The following is a 22,578-nucleotide window of genomic DNA, read 5'->3' on the forward strand; positions in this document are numbered from 1 at the left end:
ATGACTTCATTTGTCCTAACAGCCTCATGAGGTGGGTGAAATCATTGTTCTGTTCTGCATGAGGGGGCTGAGCTTTTGAGGCCTCATCATCTCGGCACTTCTCCCAGCTGCAGGCTGCCCGAGTGAAGGTGAGGGAGCCTCAGTGGCTGGGCCCCCTCTCCCAGGGGGACAGAAGGGACAAGAGACATGCAGTGCTCTTCAGGGCCCAAATCAGAGCCCTGGCCAGAGGCTAACTCGCTCCTTCTAGCCCAAGTGTTCTGAGTGGGAAATACCCACATGGAAAGAGGTTAAAAGACAATCATGCCAAGGAATTTCCCTGGCGGTCCGGTGGTTAAGACTCCGCGCTCCCACTGCAGGAAGTGTGGGTTCGATCCCTGGTCAGGGAAGTAGGATCTCGCGTGCCGTGCAGCCAAAAAAAAAGACACATGAAGCCAAGGTGTCCAAAACCAAGAGAATGATACTTTTTTTTTTTTTTTTTGCGGTACGCAAGCCTCTCACTGTTGTGGCCTCTACCGTTGTGGAGCACAGGCTCCAGACGCGCAGGCTCAGCGGCCATGGCTTACGGGCCCAGCCACTCCTCGGCATGTGGGATCCTCCAGGACCAGGGCACGAACCCGTGTCCCCTGCATCGGCAGGCGGACTCTCAACCACTGCGCCACCAGGGAAGCCCACATTTCCTGTTTAAAAAATATATATATATATTTGTTTGGCTACGCCGGATCTTAGTTGCAGCACTCGGGATCTTCATTGCCACGTGCCGGATCTTTTTAGCTGTGGCACGCAAACTCTTAGTTGTGGCATGTGGTATCTAGTTCCCTGACCACGGATCAAATCTGGGCCCCCTGCACTGGGAGCGTGGAGTCTTAGCCACTGGACCACCAGGGAAGTCCCTACATTTCCTGTTGGCTACTATTACAGTGCAGCCATGAACACCTATGTACCTAAAACACTCTGCAACCTACTGCAGAAGACAGATTCCTGAAACTGTACCCGCTAAGTTATAGGGCAGGAGTATTTGTTTGTTGGTTTATTAAAGTATAGTTGATTTCAGGTGTACAGCAAGGTGATTGTTATATATATTCTTTTTTGTATTCTTTTCCCTTATAGGTTATTAAAAATATTGAGTATAGTTCCCTGTGCTATACAGTAGGTCCTTGTTGGTTAGGGCAGGAGTATTTTATTTTATTTTACTCTATTGTATTTTGGCCACGCTGTGAGGCTTGTGGGATCTTAGTTCCCTGACCAGGGATTGAACCTGGGCCACGGCAGTGAAAGTGCTGAATTCTAACCACTGGACCACCAGGGAATTCCCCGGGGCAGGAATATTTCAAATGTTGATACATACTACCAAATTACTCCTAAAAGGTTACACAGTTGTATATTCCTACCAACAATACAGATTGCCCATCTTCTCACATCCTCCCCAATACTGGGTGTTATCTTTTCTTAATTTATTTGAAAGGCAAGGAAAAGTCATCTCATTTTCATCTGAATGTCTTTCATTATTAGAGAGGTTGAGCATCATTTCAGGTTTACTGGCCATTTGGATTTCTTTTGCTGTATAAATACACAATTCATGTCATTTGACCCATTTTCTTGTCATCTTTTTCTTATTGTTTTATAAGAGCTCTTTATATATTATAGATATTAGTTCTTAAGTATATAATGAATATTTTTATCAGTCTGTCATTCGTTTAGCATCTTTTCCACTGTACAGAAGTTTTTTTTTTTTAACTAAGCCAAGTCTGTTGATCTTTTTTTTCTTTTGGCCGTGCCATGCAGCTTGCAGGATCTTAGTTCCCTGACCAGGGAGGGAACCCAGGGTCCTGGCAGCGAAAGCACCAAGTCCTAACCACTGGACCACCAGGAAAGTCCCTGTTGGTTTTCTGTCACGTGTTAAAAAGCTCCCGCCCACCCCTCACGTTCTGCACAGTCATCAGTTCTGGCTCATGAACAATTCTTATCTTTATACACCCACTGCTCCACCAGCAGCCTGGCCTTTCAATGTCCCGCATGGCTCTCCAGCCCCAAGGAAGAGCTTGGCCCCTCGGAGTCCCAGGGCCAGCCTGGACTGAAGGGCTACTGGGTGCCCAGCCCCGGCCTCAAGTTATTCTCCAGCTCTGCTGCCACTCGGGGTGCTGCAGACTGGATGGCATCCTGGATGCTGGGTAGGTCCCATTGGGTCCTTAGGAGGGCATCGTCCAGGGTAAAGAAACCATCACGTGTACGCCGCACCTGGGTGCAGACAGCGGTGCTCTTCAGTTCCAGGCCAATTTCGTGCACCAGCCTTCGCAGCTGCTTCTGCGTCTCATGCATGCACTGCACCTCTGCCAGGGACACACAACAGAGGTGGCGGTCAGAAGCACAGCCTCTGGTGTCCGCTGATCTAGATCCACACCCCCTGAGACCTCCTGGCTATGTAATAACCTTAGCAAGACAACTTACTTCTCTAGGGCTTTGTTCTTCAAAGTGTAGCCCAGGGTCGGTCCTGAAAGTTTGTTAGACATGCAGAATCTCAGGCCCCACCCAGACCTGCTGAGTCATAATTTGCCTTTTTTTTTTTTTTTTTTGGTCTCGCAGCTTGTAGGATCTTAATTCCCCAACCAGGGATTGAACCCATGTCCCCCTGCAGTGAAAGTGCTAAGCCCTAACCACTGGACCACCAGGGAATTCCTAGAATTGGCCTTTTAAGAAGAATCCCAGGTTGGGAATTCTCTGGCGGTCCACCAGTTAGGACTCAGCGCTTTTACTGCCGGGGCCTGGGTTCAATCCCTGGTTAGGGAAGTAAGATCCCGCAAGCCATGTGGCATGGCCAGGGGGGAAAAAAAAGAAGAACCCCAGGTGATTGTGGGCAGGTTAAAGTTCGCAAAGTGCTGCTCTAAGGCTTGGTTCGCTCATCTGTAAGATGAGTGGTTGTGAGGAATCTAAGAGATAATTTCTATAAGGCACTTAGCATCAGAAGAGTCTTGGTCAGCACTCAAGAAAAGGAGCAAGATAGCACAGAGAGATCAGCTCAGTGCTTTGTGACCACCTACAGGGGTGGGATAGGGAGGGTGGGAAGGAGACACAAGAGGGGGGAGATACGGGGATACATGTATGTGTACAGCTGATTCATTTTTGTTATAAAGCAGAAACTAACACACCATTGTAAAGCAATTATACTGCAATAAAGCTGTTAAAAAAAAAGAAAAGAAAAGGAGCAAGGAGCCCTTGTTAATATGATAAAGAAAGAAAGAAGTGGTGGTCGGGTTGCTGAGTCGGGTGGGATCCAGGAGGGGAGAGTGGTGTCTGATGCTACACAATGACTTGAAACACTGGGCGGCTCTGGAAACGAGCCACGAAGTATCATCTCTGCTTGTTAAGGTCTGGCTTCAAAGGGGGACTTGGCAGGAGACAGGACGTCATTTGTTCTGTGTGCTGTGTGATCAGCCAAGACCAGCCTTAGGCTAGGAAGGAAGTCGGCCCCCAGTGCCTTGGCCAGCGGAGCTTAGGGCTCACACGTGCTGGCCTCTGCAAGGGCCTTCCACAGTGACCCCCCCAAACCCAGGAGCCCGGTGGCACTGCTCCCAACTTCCTGGAGCAACTTACCTAAGAGGAATTCTGGAGGCGCAAACTGGAGGCATCGGATGCCAGTTACCAGCATTGGGGACTTGTTCATGGGCCGGAGCACGCCGCTCACGGCCATCTCATAGGCCTCCTGGGTCTGTAGGTCAACGTTGGAGTACCTGGGGATCAGGAGGCACCAGAGTGGGCAGCTGACTGCCTACCTCTGGCCCTGCCCTATTCATGCCTTTCCTGAAGCTCTTCATTCGCTTTCCACCTTCCCTGCCCCTCTAGCCACCTTTGCAGCAGCCTTGTTCTGTCCCCTCCAATCCCTAACTGCAGGCTCTGACCCCCTCTCACACTCTCCTTGGCTTCAACGGTCATACCTGTGTTGACCACTTCCGCCCCCTGGTTCTGTGCCGTGATGGTGCGGACCCCTAGCTCTCCTCTCCCTTAGCTCATATACTCCCTAGGAGGCCAGCTGGGATCTCTTGTTCCCCTTGGTCTCCCCAGGGGCTGGCCCAAGACCCAGCACAAAGAAACACTTCTGCAGGCTGTGAAAGGAATGGGTGCTTGTGTCTAGTTTTGGAATTTGCCCCAGAGTAGGTGAAGCCTACAGGGAGCCTTGTGGGCAACTTCTTGCCCTCCCAGCACTTCCTTGAGGGTCCCCTTTCAGGGAGGTGTGGGTAGGGCCTCACTTACATCACCAGAGCCTTCTGATGGGAACCTTGGATCAGGGACAGGATTCGCTCCAGCTTCTCTCTGGTCACGTGGTCTGGAAAAGCCAGGGGATGGTCAGCACACAGGTGCCCACTGAGGAGGCAAAACTGGCAATTTCCCTTCCCACAAACCAGCCCTGTCCTTGGAACCTAGATGGGGTCCCAGAGCATCCTCTGGTCCCAGGGTTCCCATTTAGGGGGTTGAGAGTCCTTTGAGAATCTTATGAAGGCTGTGGACCCGCTTCTCAGAAAGATACACATGAACTCAACATTTTGAGGACATTTTCAAGGGGCTCACACACCCCAAGTTAAGAACACTTCCTTCTGGAAATGAGGCTCCAAAGATGTAATGTGATTTGCCCCATATTCTTTTTTTTTTTTTTTTTTATAATTTTTGACACCTCCCCCAGCTTATTTATTTAGTTTTTTTCTTTCCGTTTTTTTTTTTTTTCTTTGCAGCATGCAGGCCTCTCACTGTTGTGGCCTCTCCCGCTGCAGAGCACAGCCTCCAGAGGCGCAGGCTCAGCAGCCATGGCTCACGGGCCCAGCCGCTCCGCGGCATGTGGACTCTCAACCACTGCGCCACCAGGGAAGCCCTCTTTTTTTTTTTTTAATAAATTTATTTTATTTATTTTTGGCTGTGTTGGGTCTTCGTTGCTGCACACAGGCTTTAGTTGCGGTGAGTGGGGGCTACTCTTTGTTGCAGTGCGCAGGCTTCTCATTGCGGTGGCTTCTCTTGCTGCAGAGCACAGGCTCTAGGCGTGCAGGCTTCAGTAGCTGTGGCTCACGGGCTCTAGAGCACAGGCTCAGCAGTTGTGGCGCACAGGCTTAGTTGCTCTGTGGCATGTGGGATCTTCCTGGACCAAGGATCAAACCTGTATCCCCTGCACTGGCAGGAGGATTCTCAACCACTGCACCACCAGGGAAGCCCCTTGCCCCATACTGTAAGCCCGGTCCCCTGAGCCCCAGTCTGGGGTTTTTCAGGCCAGGGACACCAGGAGGGAGGGTGCCATCTGTCCAAATGCAGAAATGGGTGGCAAGAAGTGGGAGTGGCTCCTCTGCCTGCTGGTCTAACCAAGTGACTGTGGAGCAGGCAGCTGCAAAGCCTGGGGATGCCCACGGACTGTGGGGAGGCCGAGCCTGCAGGCCAGCTGGGGCAGGCCAGCTGGGGCAGCCCCCAACTTCTGACTCCACAGGCCAGAGCTCTGGGAGCAGGTGTGGTGACTGACTAAGGCCTGGCCAGCTGGGAAGGGCCTGGGCCTCTCATCCCTTCTGTCTGGTCTCATTCACGCTGTTGTCTTATCTGGAGGCGCCTGCTGCAGCCTCCTCCCCACTCATTTACAGCCCAGCTCAAATGCCGCCTGCTCCAGGAAGCCCCTCTTACAGCACGTGGCTTCTTCCTTCTGCACCTGGGTCTCTTTCCCAGCACTTAGTTTTCTTTAGTGTGTATGTCATTATTATTATTTTTTTTTTTTTTTTTTGGACCCAGGCCCCGCCAACCAGGGACTGAACCCAGGCCCCGTCAGTGAAAGCGCACAGTCCTAACCACTGGACCGCCAGGGAAGTCCCTATAGTATTTATTTATTTAAATTTATTTGTTTTTGGCTGTGTTGGGTCTTTGTTGCTGTGCGCGGGCCTCCTCTAGGTGCGGTGAGCAGGGGCTACTCTTCGTTGTGGTGCGTGGGCTTCTCATTGCGGTGGCTTCTCTTTGTTGCGGAGCACGGGCTCTAGGCGCGCGGGCTGCAGTAGTTGTGGCTCGTGGGCTCTAGAGCGCAGGCTCAGTAGTTGTGGTGCATGGGCTTAGTTGCTCCGCGGCATGTGGGATCTTCCTGGACCAGGGCTTGAACCCGTGTCCCCTGCATTGGCAGGCGGATTCTTAACCACTGCACAACGAGGGAAGTCCTATTTTTAATTATATAATTGATACAAGAATCTTCTTCAAAAAATTTAGATCAACACCAACAAACATCTCCCCTCCTCCAAATTCTGGCTTCCTCCCTCTCAGAAGTGTCCACTTGGTAGTTGTCTTTAGACATTTTTTGGATGTTGACACACACATACAAGTACAAATATATAGACAGCACTGCTTCGCCACATGTTTTTAATCTTCTCCAGGAGACACAGAGGTGTGTGTCTGCTCTCCCTGCTAGACTGTGAGGCCTAAGATTGGGGACCCCATCTGATTGATCACATGCCTCCGGCCCCCGCCCCCCAGTGCCTGGCACGTGGTTGGTGCTCAAAAAACGTCAAATAAGCAAATGCAACAGATCATATAGGACGTCTAAGAACATGGGGAGAGTGAGAAATGAAGAATAAGCCATCCATCCACCCACCCATGCATCCACCCCTCTACCCATCCATCCATCCATCCATCCATCCCTCAATACAGCACCTCCCATGTCCCAGGCGCTGTGCTGTGTGTGACCACAGGAGTGGAACTACACAGGTCCTGCTCTCATGGTTGACATTCTGGTGGGGAGACAGATATTAAATAATCACTAATCATTAGTTGATTACTTTTCTGACAGTACACTGAAACCATTTACGGAGGTAACATTTAAGCAGAGCACAGGGGAGCACAGGGCATTCCTGGAAGTCAGAATCACATGTCCGTGCCATCAGCCAGCCCCGGCTTGGTGTGTCTGAGAATAACTGAGCGGGGGCCCTCACGGCCCACGTCAGGGTGAGGAACCAAAGGAAGCAAATGAAGAGGCAGCCGCGCCCGCCCCTCCCGCCCGCCCTGGACGCCCGTGGGCTCTCACCATACGTCGTCTTCTCCACCAGCCGCCCGTCCTCACAGAAGTCGTCTGTGGCTTTGCCCAGGAGGCCGTGTACTGTGTAATCCTGTGAGGACAGGGAGAGGGAGGTATGATCAGCCTCTCGGCTCTAAGCCGCCATGGCAAGGAGGGAGGTGTGGCCCAGCCGCTCAGGCCCCCGAGGTGCTAGACTGAGGCTGGGGGGCCCTCTGGTCTCCCCTCAGGGAGTTCAGGTGCTCAGCCCCTGCCCAGCTGCCCCTGGGGAAGGACACCCGACTTCCTCTCCTATGACAGCAAGCATCAGAAGCCTGCGAAGGGTGCCCCGAGCCACCCTGCAACAACCCCGGGCCTCCACACCTCTCCACTTCTGCCCAACCTGACAACTCATAATGCCAGGCCCCTCCCAGGATGCTCTGTCAGCTTCTCTCTCCCCTCCAAATATGATCTGTGCAGCTACCTGCCTCTGCGTCCAGTAACAGTAATGACGATAACAGAGAGGACGGCAACAGTGACATCGATTGAGCATCCATCAGTGGATACGGTCACTGATTAAATATTCAAAGCAACCGTACAGAAGAGGTACTACGATCACTCCCATTTCAAAGACGAGGAAACGGAGGCACAGAGATGTTAAGTAATTCACCCAAGGAGACAGAACCGGCAGAGTGGTACGATCTGAGTTTTGAAGCGAAAACTTGGCTGCAGAATCTGTGCTCTTAACCACTAAAAACACGGGCCTTCTAATGTGGCGTCTCTGCACGTGATCGTGATGCCAGACCTCGCAGCCCAGCATGGATGCAAGCTTCCTGACACCCAGACAATGTCAGACAGAACCAGGTTCAAATCCCAACTCTGCCCCTTAAAGGCTGTGTGACCCCGAGCAAGCGTCGTCTCCTGAGCCTCATTCTCTCATCTGTAAAATGGGTTAACAATAGATCCCATTTTACGGGGATGCTGTAAGGCACCCACGAGGGAGTCCGCGTACAGTGCTCAGCACAGAGTGGCCAGCGTGCGATAATGCCAGCTGTCATTATGATGTTACAGCCTCCCTTGGTACATGACCCGAAAACAAAATGCTTGCTGATGGCCTGGGTATTCTCCATGGAATCATCTCTGCTTCAGAATCGTACCAGTGACCCCCAGGGAAAGGGCTAAGGGACAAGCAGGCCGTCCCCAGCCCCCGTACCTTGGTGAGGTGAGCGTTGTACATGTCGGTGAGGAGCCTTCGTCCACGTCCCACGCCGAGCACTGAAAGGCACCCAGCCTGATCTCACACCTGGCTCCCACTTCCTGTTCCCCTGGGTCCTCCAACCCTCACCCCCTCCAGCAGAATCCTCCCACTTCCAAGGCTGTGGAAGCCAGCAAGGGGGCAAGAAGAGCTTCTTCTACAGGGAACAAGTGAGCTCCTCTGTGCATATATGAAAATGCAGACTTCCGGGACCCACCCATATATACTGACTCTGACTCGTGTTGGGGCGGGGGCCTAGGGATCCTTAGCAAGCTCCCTGGGGTCCTGACGCACTCAGAAGTAGGAGACCACTGGCCCAGTCACACAGACCTGCATTCACATCTGGGGTGGCTCTAAGCATGTCCTTTAACCTCCTTGGGTCTCAGGCTCCCCATCAGTAAAATGGGGATAAAAATACTGTCTGATCCCTGTGGGTGTTGTGATGATTGAGGCAATGCACAAGAAGGAAGAAGCCGGCAAATAAATGGGGGCATTGTGGTCACTCCCTGCCTTTCCTCCGGTCTGTGTCTCCCTCTGGCTGAAGGAAAGAATGACCATCCATCACTCCTGGAGAGAGGGGGGCATGAGATCACGTCCGCCTGCCTGTGTCCCAGGAAGCAAGACAAGTTGCTGTGACTGTTGTATATGAAGGACGTGGCCGCCACCTGACCCTGGGGACACAGATGGCTCATGACTCAGGGCTTTGTGTGTCCAGCTCCAGCGACATCCAGCCAGTGGAGCCAGGGTCACACACTTGGCTACCCCATGCAAGCGATGACGGTTTTCCCTCTCTGGTCCAGGGACATTCACTAGCCCCATGACCCAGGATGAGTTACCTATGCTCCTGGAGCCTTACTTTCTTCCTAAAATCATATGGTATCTACCAAATGAGGTTATTATGGTGAATGCATGTGCACAAAGAGTTTCAAACCACACGTCACAGGCAGGAATCACTTGATAAACATGGGTGATCACGACTTCCCCCTTCCCACCAGTCACCTCTCCAGGGGATCAGACTTGGCAGGAATCAGGAGAGCAAGGCAGTAGCGGGAAATGGCTGTCAGGTTAGAAATGGGCTGCGCTCCTGGGAGCTCCCCGATCCTCTCCCAAGCCTCTATCATTGCACCCCAGGCTCACCACACCACCTACCAAGCACTCCAGACGCCTGGGCATCCAGTCGGTGCCCCATGCCAATCTTCAGGCTGGTGAATGCTGGTCCACGTACTGGAAAGAAACAAACGAGGTCCTTTTCCTCAAAGAATCCAGCCTCCAGGATGGCTCTGGGCTGCATGGTGACCTCATTCCTAGAATGAGGTCCAAAACCAGCATCAGGCTGGACTTTCAGGTTTCCTCACCATGGAATTTGGGGCCCAAAACCACTTCTTCAGTTTCTTGGGCCCAGAGAAAGGGCAACCCAGGGGACTTGTTAAGTCCGTCCATCACCATTCCCCCCGTGAGACACTTTGAGTGGACTGGGCAGAACACTGGCATCAAGACTGGGGGCGTTCCCTATCCAGCTCCTGTAGAAGGAGAGTCCTGGCCACTCTCCCAGGGAGAAAATGGAGGCTGTGAGCTCCTTAAGGCAGGGGTCTGGGTCTGTGTGTTCACAGTTCTGCCCCCAGAGCCCAGAACTCACTGACTGCTCGGGAAATAACCCATTTCCCGAAAGAATGAATGACCCATCAAATAAATATACATTAAGTATGTATAGTTTTTTTGTATATCAGCTAAACCTCAAGAAAGCTGGAAAAAAAAAAATGAATGAATGCAGGAATGAGCTAGATGCTTTTACACTTCTGTAGATCAAGAGGAACCTAGGAGACCAGTATAGGGCGGTTAAGAGCCTACTGAATCCAGGCTACATGACTTAACATTAGTCAACACTGAGCATCAGTTTCCTCATTTGTGAAATGGGACTAGGACCCACCTCACAGGATTCAGTGGGGTAGTGTTTGGGAAAAGCCTAACACAGTACCCCATACAGAGTAGGTCCTCAACACATCAGACTGGTTGTTGTTACGCTGTAAACTCACTGATTACTTCTCTCCAAGGGGTTTTAGAGGTTCCTGGTCAAGCTCCTCAGCCCTCCTATAGAGCCTCCCCAACACATGCTTTAATCATGTCTAATGACAGGGGCTCATTGTCAGAACTAGTTTCACTGTTGGGCAGCTTTGTTGACTATAGTAAGTCACTCTTCACAGATACAGAGTACAGACTTGTGGTTGCCAAGGGGGAGGGGGAGTGGGGGAGGGAGGGATTGGGAGTTTGGGATTAGCAGATGCAAGCTATTATATACAGAATGGGTAAACAACAAGGTTCTACTGTATAGCACAGGGAACTATATTCAATATCCTGTGATAAACCATAATGGAAAAGAATATGAAAAAGAATGTACACATATGTATAACTGAATCACTTTGCTGTACCGCAAAAATTAACACAACACTGTAAATCAACTGTACTTCAATAAAATAAATTTTTTAAAAAATTTCACTCTTTCACAGGAGCCCAAAACTCCCTCCTTATGACTTCTACCTGAGGGTCTCAATTCCTACCTGGAGTCCCAGAATAATAGAGGTCAACAAACTATAGTCCACAAGTCAAATCCTCAAGGCTGTTTCTTTTTTATGGCCCACAAATTAAAATGGTTTTTACATTTTTCAATGGTTCAAAAAAATCAAGAGGATAATTTTCATGACATATGAAATTATATGAAATTCAAATATCAACATCCACCAGTAAAATTTTATTGGAACACAGCCAGGCTCATTGCTCTACATACTGTCTATAGCTGCTGCTTCCGCGCTACGGCAGAGGTGAGCCTGCAAAGCCTAAAATATTATCTGGCCCTTTCCAGGAAATTTTGCCAATCCCTGGTCAAATACTTCATCCCCACTGTGGCCCTACCCTGGTCTGGGCCAGAAGGAGTCTGAGCTCTGGCTAGGACACTGACTCTGGGCAGGGATTTCCTGGGAAATGACATCAAGGCCCCTTCCTGAACGTGCTTTACCCAGCGGATGGTCGATGAGGGTGGGCACACTGGTGGCTGTGAGGGTCAGCTCCTTCTCTTCACTGCCTTCCACGGGGCCCAGTAGGAAGCGAACACGATGTTCAGAGGCAGGACGCTTCCCAGCATTGAGACCTGAGCACATACAAGTAAAGAACATCTTGTCGATTCTGTCTGAACACCGGGGGTGGGGGATAGAGGGACAGGTAAGTATGGAAATGTAGAAGACAGATGAAAGCCCACACAGCGCCTAGGACAGAGTAGGTCCTTAACACATTATACTTGTTATTGTTCTTATACTGTAAACTCACTGACTACTTCTGTCCAAGGGGTTTTAGAGATTTTAGAGTACTCTACTTCTGAAAGCAGAAGTTAAGAAACAGACTTGGGTTTAAATCCTGACTTTACTACTTATTAACTATTTATGACAACGGACAATACTGAGTCTGTTTACCCATATGAACACAACGGAAGGCGAGGAGTGTATAGAACAGTCGATTAGGAAACCGCTCTGCCCAGACGACTAGGTCACATGACTTTATTTTGCAGCAAGGATCAGAAGCGTAGATGGCCTCCCGGGAAAATGGGAGCGGGATCGTGGGTCTCGCTAGAGGCACTCACCTTTCAAAAGTTGCAGCTCCACGGTATCGCGCAGATGCTTCCACTTTAGTCCCGGGGGCTTGTAGGCGGCGAAGAGCCCATGCAGCCGCGCCAGGCCGTCTAACCCCATGCCTGAAGCCAGCGTCCCGGGCTCGCGGAAGAGCTGAACCCGGACGGAAGTGCCTTATGGTCCCGCTCCCAAATGTGGTCCTTCCAATGGGCGCCGCCATGTTTCACAGCCGGAAGAGGTTCTTGTCTTATTGTCCTCGGTGAAAACGTACTTCCGAGAAGGGAGTAGGGTCCGGAGCTGAACCCCCAAAGCTAGCGGAGCTTACTTGGAGACGCTTTTTGGGGTTAGGTGAAACGGGGAGAATTTTATATCTGTGGAAGTAGGTTGCCTGGGTTTCCTCATACTTAGAGACCTTCCCTGTCCGTGCTATCTTTCCCGCATAAAAGGCCCTACTCAGCGCGGTAGGGATCGAGTCCTTGTGACTTCTCCTGCGCATCGTCGCCAGAGAAGCTTGAGGAGTCGGCCTTGCCCAGCCCATCCTCCCTGGGAAGTCCTACAGTGCTCGCTGCCATGAGGACGCTGCTGCGCGGGGTCCTGCGCCCCCTCCGCGCGTTCCGAAGCCGTCCCTGGCCCGCTGCAGGCAAGTGGTGGGGCCGGGAAGGAGTGCTGGGGACCCGTCACGCCGCTGTTCCCCCCACCCCACCCCCCCGCTCCTTTCACCGCGGCTGTTTTCTTTCCCCGCAGATGTGCCCCTTCGAGCCACGAGCCATGGCACCGGCCTGCTCTACCCCGAACACATCCCCACCACCCCGCTGCAGAAGGCGCTGCTGGCCGCGGGCTCTGCTGGAATGGCGCTCTATGACCCATATCGCCACGGTAAGGCAGCCCACGCCGGCGCTTCCTTGGGGCGGCTTGGGGTCTGGGCGCGCCCTTGCCTTGCCTTGCCTTGAAAGCCCGGGGAGGTCCCGGACACTGTCAAAGCCTCCGTTTGCTTTGGGTAACTGGAGACTAGACTAGGCCAGGGTACCCAACCCTGGCTGCACCTCATAATCACCGGCAACATTCATAAAAATGCAGATGCCTGGGTCCCACCCTAAACTTACTCAATTCGAATCTGCCGGGAGTGGGAGAGGAGGGGAGGGGAGGGAGGAAGGGGCGTGGAATCTGAGCTTCTGCCTATTTAAACTTAAAAAGTTTAAACTTCCTGGGAGATTCTGTCATCCAGCCACACTGAGAACCTCTGGATTAGATGATTTATGAGGGCCCATCAAATTATAACATCCCATTAGCATCTTAGATAGTGCATGGCACATAATAAATGTTTGCTGGATGTTTTAATAGAACGTTCTGGGATCCTACAGTGTTTTTCTCATCTCCTCCAGGATTCTTAAGTCTGGAAAGTACTGTTACTCCTTCTAGTAAAAACGATAATGCTAACTGCGCGCTGAGCCCTTGTGTTGCTTACTCAGTGTGCTGTTTTATATGAGTGTTGTTATTGATTTTTCGCATTAACCCTATATGAAAGGTATCACCTGTGCTTCACAAATTAGGACATTGAGGCTTGGAAATGTGAGGCAGTTTGCACACGGTCACCTAGGTAGTGATCACACCAGCCCTCAAACCCAGCACTCTCTGATACCAAAGCCTATACCCATCCACGCAGACATGGTATTCTGTCGTGATGATGGATGTGGAAGTGATTTATGAACTCTTTAGAGCACTGTGCTAACCAGAGCCATCTCACCCCATTAAACTAACAACCATAGTAGTAACTATAGATATATTGAGCTTTTACTGTGTGCCAGGTGATTCACTAAGTGTTTAAGTTGAATCTTCATAACTAAGAGGTAGATATTCTGTTTTATCATGTAGGAAATTAAGGCTCAGATCAGGTCAGGTAACTTACCTAAGATCATATTCTCCATTTCTTTCCTTTCAGACATGGTTGCAGTTCTGGGGGAGACCACAGGATGCCGTACCCTGAAGGTCCTCAGGGACCAGATGAGGAGGGATCCAGAGGGTGCCCAGATCCTGCAGTAGGTCCCAGCTTTGCCTGGGGGATTGAGGGCATTCTTTGGGGATTCTGATCTCTCTGGAATCACGTTGTGTTCCTCTAGAGAGCTCTTCTTGATACCTTGGCCATGGATGATTGCACAGGCTGGGTACTGCCCAACTCCGTGGGTGCCATTCACATAGACACTGTGATGACCCCTGGGTAGCGCAATATGGTGGCCTCAGCCCAGTTCCAGCAACAGGGCTCTTGTGCCTTCACTAAGGTCCCATAACATATGCTGCCTATAACCCCCACCCCTCAGTGCCCTTTGTGAATACCCTGATCACATCTGAGCCCTGTTTACGTAAGGCAGGAACCATAGCCTTAGCTCGTGGTAGTCTCCTCAGTCCCTGCCACTGGCCTAGCCAGTAGTAAGTGCTCCATTAGGACTTGTGGCCCCATTGCTGCTCTCTTCCCCTTCACCTCTCACACCCTTGATCTAGTTGGACCTTTCACCTGCCTTTGCTGGTGCCCTCCCAATACCTGAGTCCTGCCTTCTGCCTCACAGGGAGCGTCCCCGGATCTCGCTGTCCACCCTTGACCTGGGCAAGCTCCGGAGTCTGCCTGAGGGCTCCCTGGGCCGCGAGTATCTCCGTTTCCTGGATGTGAATGTGAGCTTCCAGCTTCTGTGCATTTGGTAGTCACCAGGAAGGGGAGAGGAATGGTACAGGAGTAATGTCCTGAGGAAGGAGGAGCCTGAGCTGCCCGCGTGGGCAGGAGTGCCGTGCATTCTCTTGCGCCAAGGCTTTGTCATTCTCTGTGGGACAGGCAAATGGGCCGGGAACGTCGCTGCGAGCACCTACACTGGCCAGCACTTATTAACCTCTTACTGCGTGCCAGGTGCCAGGCTCATACATGATCTCACTGAATCCTCCCAACAACCCTGCCAAGTATGTTCTATTATTATCTCCTTTTAGTTTTACTTTTTATAAATTTACTAATTTATGTATATTTTTGGCTGCATTGGGTTTTCTTTGCTGCACACAGGCTTTCTCTAGTTGCTGCGAGCAGGGGCTGCTGTCCATTGAGGTGCGCGGGCTTCTCATTGTGGCGGCTTCTATTGTTGCGGAGCACGGGCTCCAGGCGCGTGAGCTTCAGTAGTTGTGGCACGCGGGCTTCAGTAGTTGTGGTGCATGGGCTTAGTTGCTCCGCGGCATGTGGGATGTTCCCGGACCAGGGCTCGAACCCGTGTCCCCTGCATTGGCAGGCAGACTCTTAACCACTGCGCCACCAGGGAAGTCCCCGTCTCCTTTTCATAGATGAGGAAACTGAGGCCCAGAGCAGTTAAACAACTTACTGATTTCACAAGCCAGTATTAATGGAGGCAGTATTCAAACCCAGATTATGTTCTTAACTGTTGCATTGTGTCCCCCTGTTCTAGAGACAGTGTCTTCCCTGGGTTTGACAAGTGTGGCACTCTCCAACCCCAGGCAGAGAGGACAGGGACTGGGGGGCAGAGTCCCATCTATCAAGGGACTCATTCATTTGTTCAGAATCGGTCATGTGCCGTCCATTGTTCCAAGTGCTGGGGATACAGTGGCAAACTAGACAGACAATGTCCTGCCCTCATGGAGCTAATATTCTAGTTGGGGAGGTAGACTATAAAGCAGTAAAAGAAGAAATTTTTCATATAAAAATTCAGGCAAAATATTTATTTAGTACTGTTCTAGCAAGTGGTGCTGTGAGGACAGCAGTCAACATGATAGAGGACGGGGCGGAGTGGGGGTGGCAGGTGGCCACTTCTAACAGGGTGGTCATGGGAGGCCCTGCTGGGGAGACTTGGAAGATGGGGAGGAGCCAGTTCTGAGGAGAGGTGGGGAAGCGCATTCCAAGCAGAGGAACTGGCAAGTGCAAGGCTCTGTGTGGTTAGGAAAATGAAAACTGTCCAATGTGGCCAGTATAACCTTAGAGGAGTGAGTTGGGGGGAAGCAGGCAATGGGCTGGGAGGTCAGCCTGGCCCAGCCAGACCCTGCCTGCCACGGGAAGTGTTACCCGAAAACTGCGTTTGCCTCTTGGTGGGTGCTGAGCCAAAAGAAACAATCAAGCCAAAGATGGGGAGAAGGAAGGATTTATTACTTGCAGCAAGTAAGGCAAACACTGGGGAACTTTCCCAAAGCAGTGTCTGTTAACAGCAAAATTGGGGAAGTTTTAAGCTAAGGGTATATGCGTATTCATAGAGGGGCTCGAGCAGAGGAGAATTCAGCATAGAATTGGGGCAGAGGTCAACGGAGTCCAAGTCTTAGTTGATTGAAGTCAGGAGGGTCAGGAAAGGTCAACATCATCATTTCTTAGGTACTGACTAGTCCGGGATCTTAGCATGTAGTTACCATCCTCCACCTGGGTGTGGGCCTTAGTTCCTATAGAAAAGCTTAAAGATACACATCAGATTGTTATGTATATTCTTTGAGGAGGAACGAGGACACTGTTTTATTGCTGAACTATTGGGGGGTTTTTTTTCATTTTTATTTTTATTTTATTATTTATTTATTTATTTTTGGCTGCATTGGGTCTTCCCTGCTACACACGGGCTTCCTCTGGTTGCGGCGGGCGAGCGAGGGCTACTCTTCCTTGCAGTGCACGGGCTTCTTTTCGCAGTGGCTTCTCTTGTTGTGGAGCACAGGCTCTAGGCACACAGGCTTCAGTAGTTGTGGCACAGGGGCTCAGTAGTTGTGGCTCACGGGCTCTAGAGCACAGGCTCAGTAGTTGTGAAGCACAGGCTTAGTTGCACCACGGCATGTGGGATCTTCCCAGACCAGGGCTCGAACCCGTGTCCCCTCCATTGGCAGGCAGATTCTTAACCACGATACCACCAGGGAAGTCCTTGAGCTATTGTTTCTTGACTGCTTTGCCTCTGTTCCTGCATTCCTTTATTCCTTGAAGATGATTAATTACTGAGACCTGCTGAAGGGCAAGCATTGTGTCTAGGCTTAGGTCACAGAATGGCTTAGGTCAAAATGGCTTCTCTAATGTCAAGAATGACATGCCTCGTTCTTTTTCTCCAGGGATCCCCTACCCTATCTGCTTAGAGACAGAGTCTGTATTTTGTAATAGAAGCAATAGGAAGCCATCGAGGTTTCGAGCAGGGTAGTAACATGATCTGATTTATAGAAGGACCCAAGGATACAGCAGGGCACCTTCCCTGTCCCTTCCCCTCCCTGCCCCAACACAAATACTTGCCATCAAAGCGCCTCTGTCAAGTGGCTCTCCAGTCCAGCTGCAGGAGCCAGCCAGGCTGGAGGAGGTGAAGGAGTGAGCAAAGGTTGCTCTAGAACTGGGTTTCTCAGCCTTGGCACTGTTGACTTTGGGGGCTGGATAATTCTTTGTTGTAGGGCTGCCCTGTGCATTGTAGGATGTTTAGCAGCATCCCTGACCTCTACACACTAGATGACGGTAGCATTCGCCCTCCCAAGTTGTGACAACCATAAATGTCTTCAGACATTGCAGATGTCCCGTGGTGGACAGTTGAGAACCCCTGCTTTAGGAAATTATTGTCCCTGAGAAAATAATCTGTTCCCCATACTCTCCTAACACTTGCCTCTGCCCCATTTTATACCATCACCCGGAGATTTCACCAAGATGCAAGTTTATTTCATCAGTGGGAAACCCACAAGGGTGACCTGCTCCAGGTGCCACCCAGGAATGGAGAATCTTCTGAAGTTCTCCTAGAGCCTTTTGTCCTATTGTTGTGGAGGGTATGGGACTGCCAAGGCCCCCCTGGGTTCGCCCTGTTCAGCCACAGCCTTAGTTGTGGTAACAGCCCTAGAGACTGTGACACTTCTGGAGCCTGGAAACCAGCAGCCCACACACCGTAAAAGAACACCTTTGTCCCAGCAGAGCTTTAGATCAAAGTTCAAGGTGAGGCCACCCTCCCTGAGGCTGACTCAGAGGGGTGGGTGGTTGTCCTTGTGGCATCAAGATTACGGGCATGGGCTCTGGCGTAGCCTGAGTTAGAAGTCTGCCTTTCTTCCCAGCTTTAAAGCCCTGGGCAAATCATTTGACCTCTGAGCCTCAGACTCCTTATCTGAGGTAAGGAAACCTCATGTTTATCTTCCAAGGCACTTATATGGCTGATTAATAATGGACGTTAAGGTGACTGGCTTTGGAATCCAGCAGGCTTTGTTTCGAATCCTGACTCAGCCACTTGATTAGTCAGCTGTGTGAACTTGGGCAAGCTACTTTATATCTCTGAGCCTCATTTTTCTTATCTGTATCTGAGGCTCATAACAGTATCTCCGCCCAGGTGGTCTCAGGGATGGAGAATGACGATATGTGTAAAGGACTTCATACAGTGCCGGCACATAGTAGGTACTCAATAAATGTAGGCCGTCACTGACCACCTTCAGCTTCACACAGCAGGTAGAACTCTGTAGAAGAAATTAGGACCTGGGACCCAATGAAGTCACAGACACAGACCGTGGCACAGGGCCAGCAGCCCCAAGCAATAAAGGCATCAAATCCCTTGGCCTCTGGGCAGCCTGAGGGCATGCTTTGGCACTAGGAAGACCAGGGTGTCCCTACTGTGCATGGGTCCTGCCAAGGACTCAGAGAGGGTGGGTAAAGGAGGACAGTTGCCATCCCTACCTGAGGTCAGAAAAGTGCCTGGGGCTGGCCTTTTACTCCTGCATTTAAGGTATGTTTATTCATCCAGGCCCTGGAGATAGAACAGTGAGCCCCCGTCCTGTGCTGCTGACAGCCTGCTGCGACACCCTTCATAGCAATAGTGTGTAAGCCCCATAGGTGACCTGCTGCTAGCAGATAAATAAAAGCAAATGGAAACAGGTGGAATTAATTTCAATAAGGTATTTTGTTTAATCCAGCATACTAAAATGTCATTTCAACATGTAATCAATATTTTAAAATTATTGAGATTTCACGTTATTCCCTTCATACCGTCCTCGAAATCCAGGGTGCGCTTTACACGTACAGCACATCTCAGTTGGAACTTGTCACGTTTCCAGGCTCAGTGGCTGCCATGATTGGCTGCTGTACTGGACGGTGCAGGTCTAGACGAGAGACGCTAACAATCACACGCACTAAACGTCATGATACAATCATGTCGAATGCCACAAAAAGGTTCGGGTTGCTACAGGAGACCGTAAGATAGGAGGAATTGTCAAGGTGAAGGTGAGGGGGGCGGGAAAGAGCATCCTAGGCTGGGAGCAGCTCATCTGACGAATTCGGGACTTTGGGTGCTTCTTGTTTTTTTCCCCCCATTTTATTTCTAATTGTGGTTTTAAAAAATAATAATAACCTAAGATTTACCGTGTTAACCATCTCCAAATGGGCAGTTCAGCAGTGTTGAGTATAGTCACATTGTTGTGAAACCAATCTCCAGAGCTTTTTCATCTTGTCCAACTGAAGCTCTATATCATTAAACAAACAACTCCTGCTTCCCCCCACCCCACCCCCAGGGGTTTCTTTGCCATAGATTCCAACAGGGTGTGTACATTATGTGTGAGTTGGGGTAGGCAAAGGGGGCGCCAATCCACCATATTCCCTGCCTGAGGACTCCCCTGTCAGCAGCTATGCACAGAAACTAAGTCCCCAGAGATTTTTGGTGGGTTTTGAATTTGGTGGGCGTGGTTGAGAGTCAAGGAGAGGATGGCAAATTGGACCCTGGAAGCCATCAGGAAGGGGTCTAGGGGAGGTTCATGGTTGTCAGAGGGTCTCCCCAGACACCAGAGCGCCCACCCGATTCGTGGACAGTGAGGAGCTGGCATACGTGATGCAGCGATACCGGGAGGTGCACGACATGCTCCACACGCTGCTGGGGATGCCCACCAACATCCTGGGTGAGTGCCAGCCAGCCAGCTGCTGAGTGCATCCGGAGTGGGCGTGGGGCATGGGTGGGGCAGGGTGCTCCGGCCAGCGTGTCTCCCAAGTCTGTCTTCAGGGCAAGGGCAGGGCACACCTGTCCAGCCACCCACCAATCAGCTGGCCCAGTGCCTCATTGTTTGCTTTACCCGAACATCTTGGTGCACCTGTGCCGCGCATCCCCTATCCTCCATCCCCACTGCCTCTTACGGCTCCTACACTGATGTAGCAGCATCCAAACACCAGGGCTCCCTGCCCTGTTCCGGTTGGTAGCCCCCTGCGCTCTGAAGCCCTCAGCAATTCCCTAAGGCTTGGAGTCCTCAGCCTGGCTTTCGGAGTCCTCTGCATTCTGACCCCAAGCTTCCTTTCCAGGCCTTATTTCCTTCTGCTCTTTCTTGCACCCTCTCCCCAACCCCAAGCCAAGTGCCCCAGGGCCCAGCACAGGCTGGGACTGGGCACTGCTGACCCCTAGTAGAGATTCGGAGCGGATCAGACACCTCACTGTGTCCTGCCCTGAGCGGCAGCATCACTGGCCTCTCCTCCTGGCCCCTGCTCACCTCCCACCCCATTCCCCACCCTGCCTGCCAGGGGAGATCGTGGTGAAGTGGTTTGAGGCTGTCCAGACCGGCCTGCCCATGTGCATCCTGGGTGCACTCTTCGGACCGATCCAGCTCAGTGCCCGGTAAGTTCTCAAGTGGTGAGGGGTCAGGGGAAGGCTCAGGGCTCCAGGAAATAGAGAAGAGCCCACAGCCTTTCTGAGCAGCCCCAGTGGTTCTCAGGAATCCAGGATGGGAAGAATGGGGCAGAGAGGTGAAACTGGCCTGGCACAGGGGCTCCAGGACTATGAATGAAGCCTGGACGTTTCATAGGACTCTAGGGTCTTTTGGGCCAGGCCTCAGTATCGGGTGAGAACAGTAGAGTCAGGGAACTGAGGGGGCCAGGGGGATGCAAGCTGGCATTAGTTTCTGGAGTGAGGTAGCCCTCGATTTAAAGCTGGGCTTCGGCATGTTCAAAATGTGTGGCTTTGGGCACAGGGCTTTACCTCACTGAGTTTGTTTCCTCATCTGAAAAGTGGGGATAGCAACTACCTCCTTCTTGGGTCTGTGTGAGGATTAACTGAGAAAATGCACATCCACTGTAGGGAACGTGGTGTGCCCAGCACTCAGGACCTTATGTCTTTTGTCTTCTTTTTCCTCTGCTGCCCTACAGAAACCTGCAAGTGCTGGTCTCGAAGCTGATCCCATGGGCAGTTCAGAATGCGCGCAGAGCCCCGTGTGTCCTCAACCTGTACTACGAGCGGCGCTGGGAGCAGCCCCTGAAGGCTCTACGGCAGGAGCTGAGCATCACAGAGCCCCCCATGCACGTCCAGGGCCCAGCCTAGGCCCTGAGCCCCTGAGCCCCTGAGCCGGAGGGCCTGGCCTGGCTCCCAACCCCCCACCCCTGCTTCCCCTGGGGGTGGAGCGCTCCTTTGCCATCACCTTTGTTCCTTTTTGAACACTGACCCTTGGACGCTACTAATCATAATTTATCATAACCACTGCTCAGTGGCTTTGAGGGCCAACTCGGGAGGGAGCAGGCAGTGGTGGAGCTCCTAGGGGAGCCAGGAGCTGCCCAAAGAGAACTGAAACAGGAGGGAAGGGGGCAGGGCACAACCTTTGAAAGAACAACAAAGCCCGAGGACATGACAAAAACTGATTAAAACCAAATGGGTCCAAGATGGCGGACAAGTCAACTTCCACTAGTCCTTGAGCTTCAGTATACGCTCACTGCAGCACGTCATCAAGCTAAATGACACACCCCCAGGCGCCATGACAGTTCCAAGGATCCATAACGATCAAAAAGTGGGCTGTGGCCCAATCCCTGGAAAGCCCTGCCCCTTTCCCCCCTAAAAAATAGCTGGAACACTCACTCATTAGCCTATGAAATTACCCACCCCTGTAAAAACTGACAACCCACATACCCTGGGGCCTTTCTCGCCTTCTGAGGTGACCCATGCTCTGTCTGTGGAGTATGTTTCTCTTTAACTAAATCCACCTCTTACCTATCACTTTGTCTCATTGAATACTTTCTGCAATGAAACATCAAGAACCTGAGCTTCATTAAGTCCTGAAACCAGGTGTGTGATCTCAGTTGGAAGAGTGTGGGTTTTGGCCGGGTTCGAGTCCTGGCATGTGGGTTCAAGTTCCAATCTGAGGTGCATGGTTTCAGAACCACGTGTGCGTAGGAATCAGTTGTCTAGGCTCATCATGCCCGGATGGCTCAGGTCCACAACCCCTGTTCCCAACCCCTCCCTGCCAGCCAGGGTTCTCTGGGTGCCAGGCTGGGGCTCTTCGCAGGAGGGAGGGCTGTACCCAACTCCCAAGGCCTGAGAAGAGGGAGGCAGGGGGAGAGGCAAGTCTCTGCTGTCTGAATAAAGGCTCCCCTCAGGTCAAGAGTCTGCTTCTCCTGCCTTTGCCCTGTGCTGCCCATGACTCTGGCAGCCTTGGGCCTTCGAGCACTGAGGGCAGACGTTCCCTCCAGCCTGAGCTTCCACTGCTTGTCCCTTGTCTGGTCTGAGGTCGGGCAGACTGGGATTCAAATTCCCCACTCCTCCTCCGCTTTCTAGTAGAGGGACTTAGGGCAAGTCCCTTCACCTCTCTAGACCTGTTTAATCATAAGTAAAAGGGGGATGAAACAGCACCCACCTCCTAGGGTTGCTGTGGGGGTGTGTGAGGTGATGCCCAAAGAAAGGGCCCAAGCAGGAACTGTTTTATGGTGGTTTTTTTTTTTTGGCTGTGTTGGGTCTTCGTTGCTGCACGTGGGCTTTCTCTAGTTGCGGTGAGCGGGGGATACTCTTTGTTGCGGTACG

General features: G+C 51.5%; 2 protein-coding genes across 3 annotated transcripts; one reads left to right on the forward strand and one right to left on the reverse strand.

The window, feature by feature from the left end:
* Positions 1 to 1,951: 1,951 nt before the first annotated feature.
* TRUB2 (TruB pseudouridine synthase family member 2) lies at positions 1,952 to 12,034 on the reverse strand. 2 transcript variants are annotated; one of them, XM_065879186.1, is made up of 8 exons: positions 11,875 to 12,034; positions 11,257 to 11,388; positions 9,396 to 9,470; positions 8,205 to 8,266; positions 7,025 to 7,106; positions 4,246 to 4,318; positions 3,589 to 3,725; positions 1,952 to 2,327 (listed from the first exon to the last, which is right to left on the reverse strand). In XM_065879186.1, the coding sequence occupies exons 1-8, from the start codon at positions 11,981 to 11,983 to the stop codon at positions 2,080 to 2,082; spliced, it is 918 nt and encodes a 305-aa protein (XP_065735258.1). In that variant the 5' UTR covers positions 11,984 to 12,034; the 3' UTR covers positions 1,952 to 2,079. The 2 variants fall into 2 exon arrangements, with proteins under 2 accessions (XP_065735258.1, XP_065735259.1); XM_065879187.1 differs by lacking the exon at positions 11,257 to 11,388 and having other exon boundaries at positions 2,080 to 2,327; positions 11,875 to 11,983.
* Positions 12,035 to 12,388: 354 nt separating this feature from the next.
* On the forward strand, positions 12,389 to 21,267 carry COQ4 (coenzyme Q4). Its single transcript, XM_065879449.1, has 7 exons — positions 12,389 to 12,503; positions 12,608 to 12,739; positions 13,803 to 13,899; positions 14,425 to 14,527; positions 19,579 to 19,708; positions 20,319 to 20,412; positions 20,940 to 21,267. Exons 1-7 carry the CDS (start codon positions 12,434 to 12,436, stop codon positions 21,109 to 21,111), a joined length of 798 nt encoding a protein of 265 aa, XP_065735521.1. The 5' UTR covers positions 12,389 to 12,433; the 3' UTR covers positions 21,112 to 21,267.
* Positions 21,268 to 22,578: the final 1,311 nt, after the last annotated feature.

This window comes from Phocoena phocoena, chromosome 6, assembly GCF_963924675.1.
Source record: "Phocoena phocoena chromosome 6, mPhoPho1.1, whole genome shotgun sequence".
NCBI classification, from domain to species: Eukaryota; Metazoa; Chordata; class Mammalia; order Artiodactyla; family Phocoenidae; genus Phocoena; species Phocoena phocoena.

What these genes read in the sequence shown, in the direction of transcription:
- COQ4 (XM_065879449.1), top strand. Translation starts at nt 12,434, where the DNA reads ATGAGGACGCTGCTGCGCGGGGTCCTGCGCCCCCTCCGCGCGTTCCGA. An exon ending in CTATGACCCATATCGCCACG is followed by an intron (nt 12,740 to 13,802) that starts GTAAGGCAGCCC and finishes CTTTCCTTTCAG; the next exon opens with ACATGGTTGCAGTTCTGGGG. An exon ending in TCCGTTTCCTGGATGTGAAT is followed by an intron (nt 14,528 to 19,578) that starts GTGAGCTTCCAG and finishes CATGGTTGTCAG; the next exon opens with AGGGTCTCCCCAGACACCAG.
- TRUB2 (XM_065879186.1), bottom strand. Translation starts at nt 11,983, where the DNA reads ATGGGGTTAGACGGCCTGGCGCGGCTGCATGGGCTCTTCGCCGCCTAC. An exon ending in GGAGCTGCAACTTTTGAAAG is followed by an intron (nt 11,389 to 11,874) that starts GTGAGTGCCTCT and finishes GTATGTGCTCAG; the next exon opens with GTCTCAATGCTGGGAAGCGT. An exon ending in ACAACGCTCACCTCACCAAG is followed by an intron (nt 7,107 to 8,204) that starts GTACGGGGGCTG and finishes CTGTCCTCACAG; the next exon opens with GATTACACAGTACACGGCCT.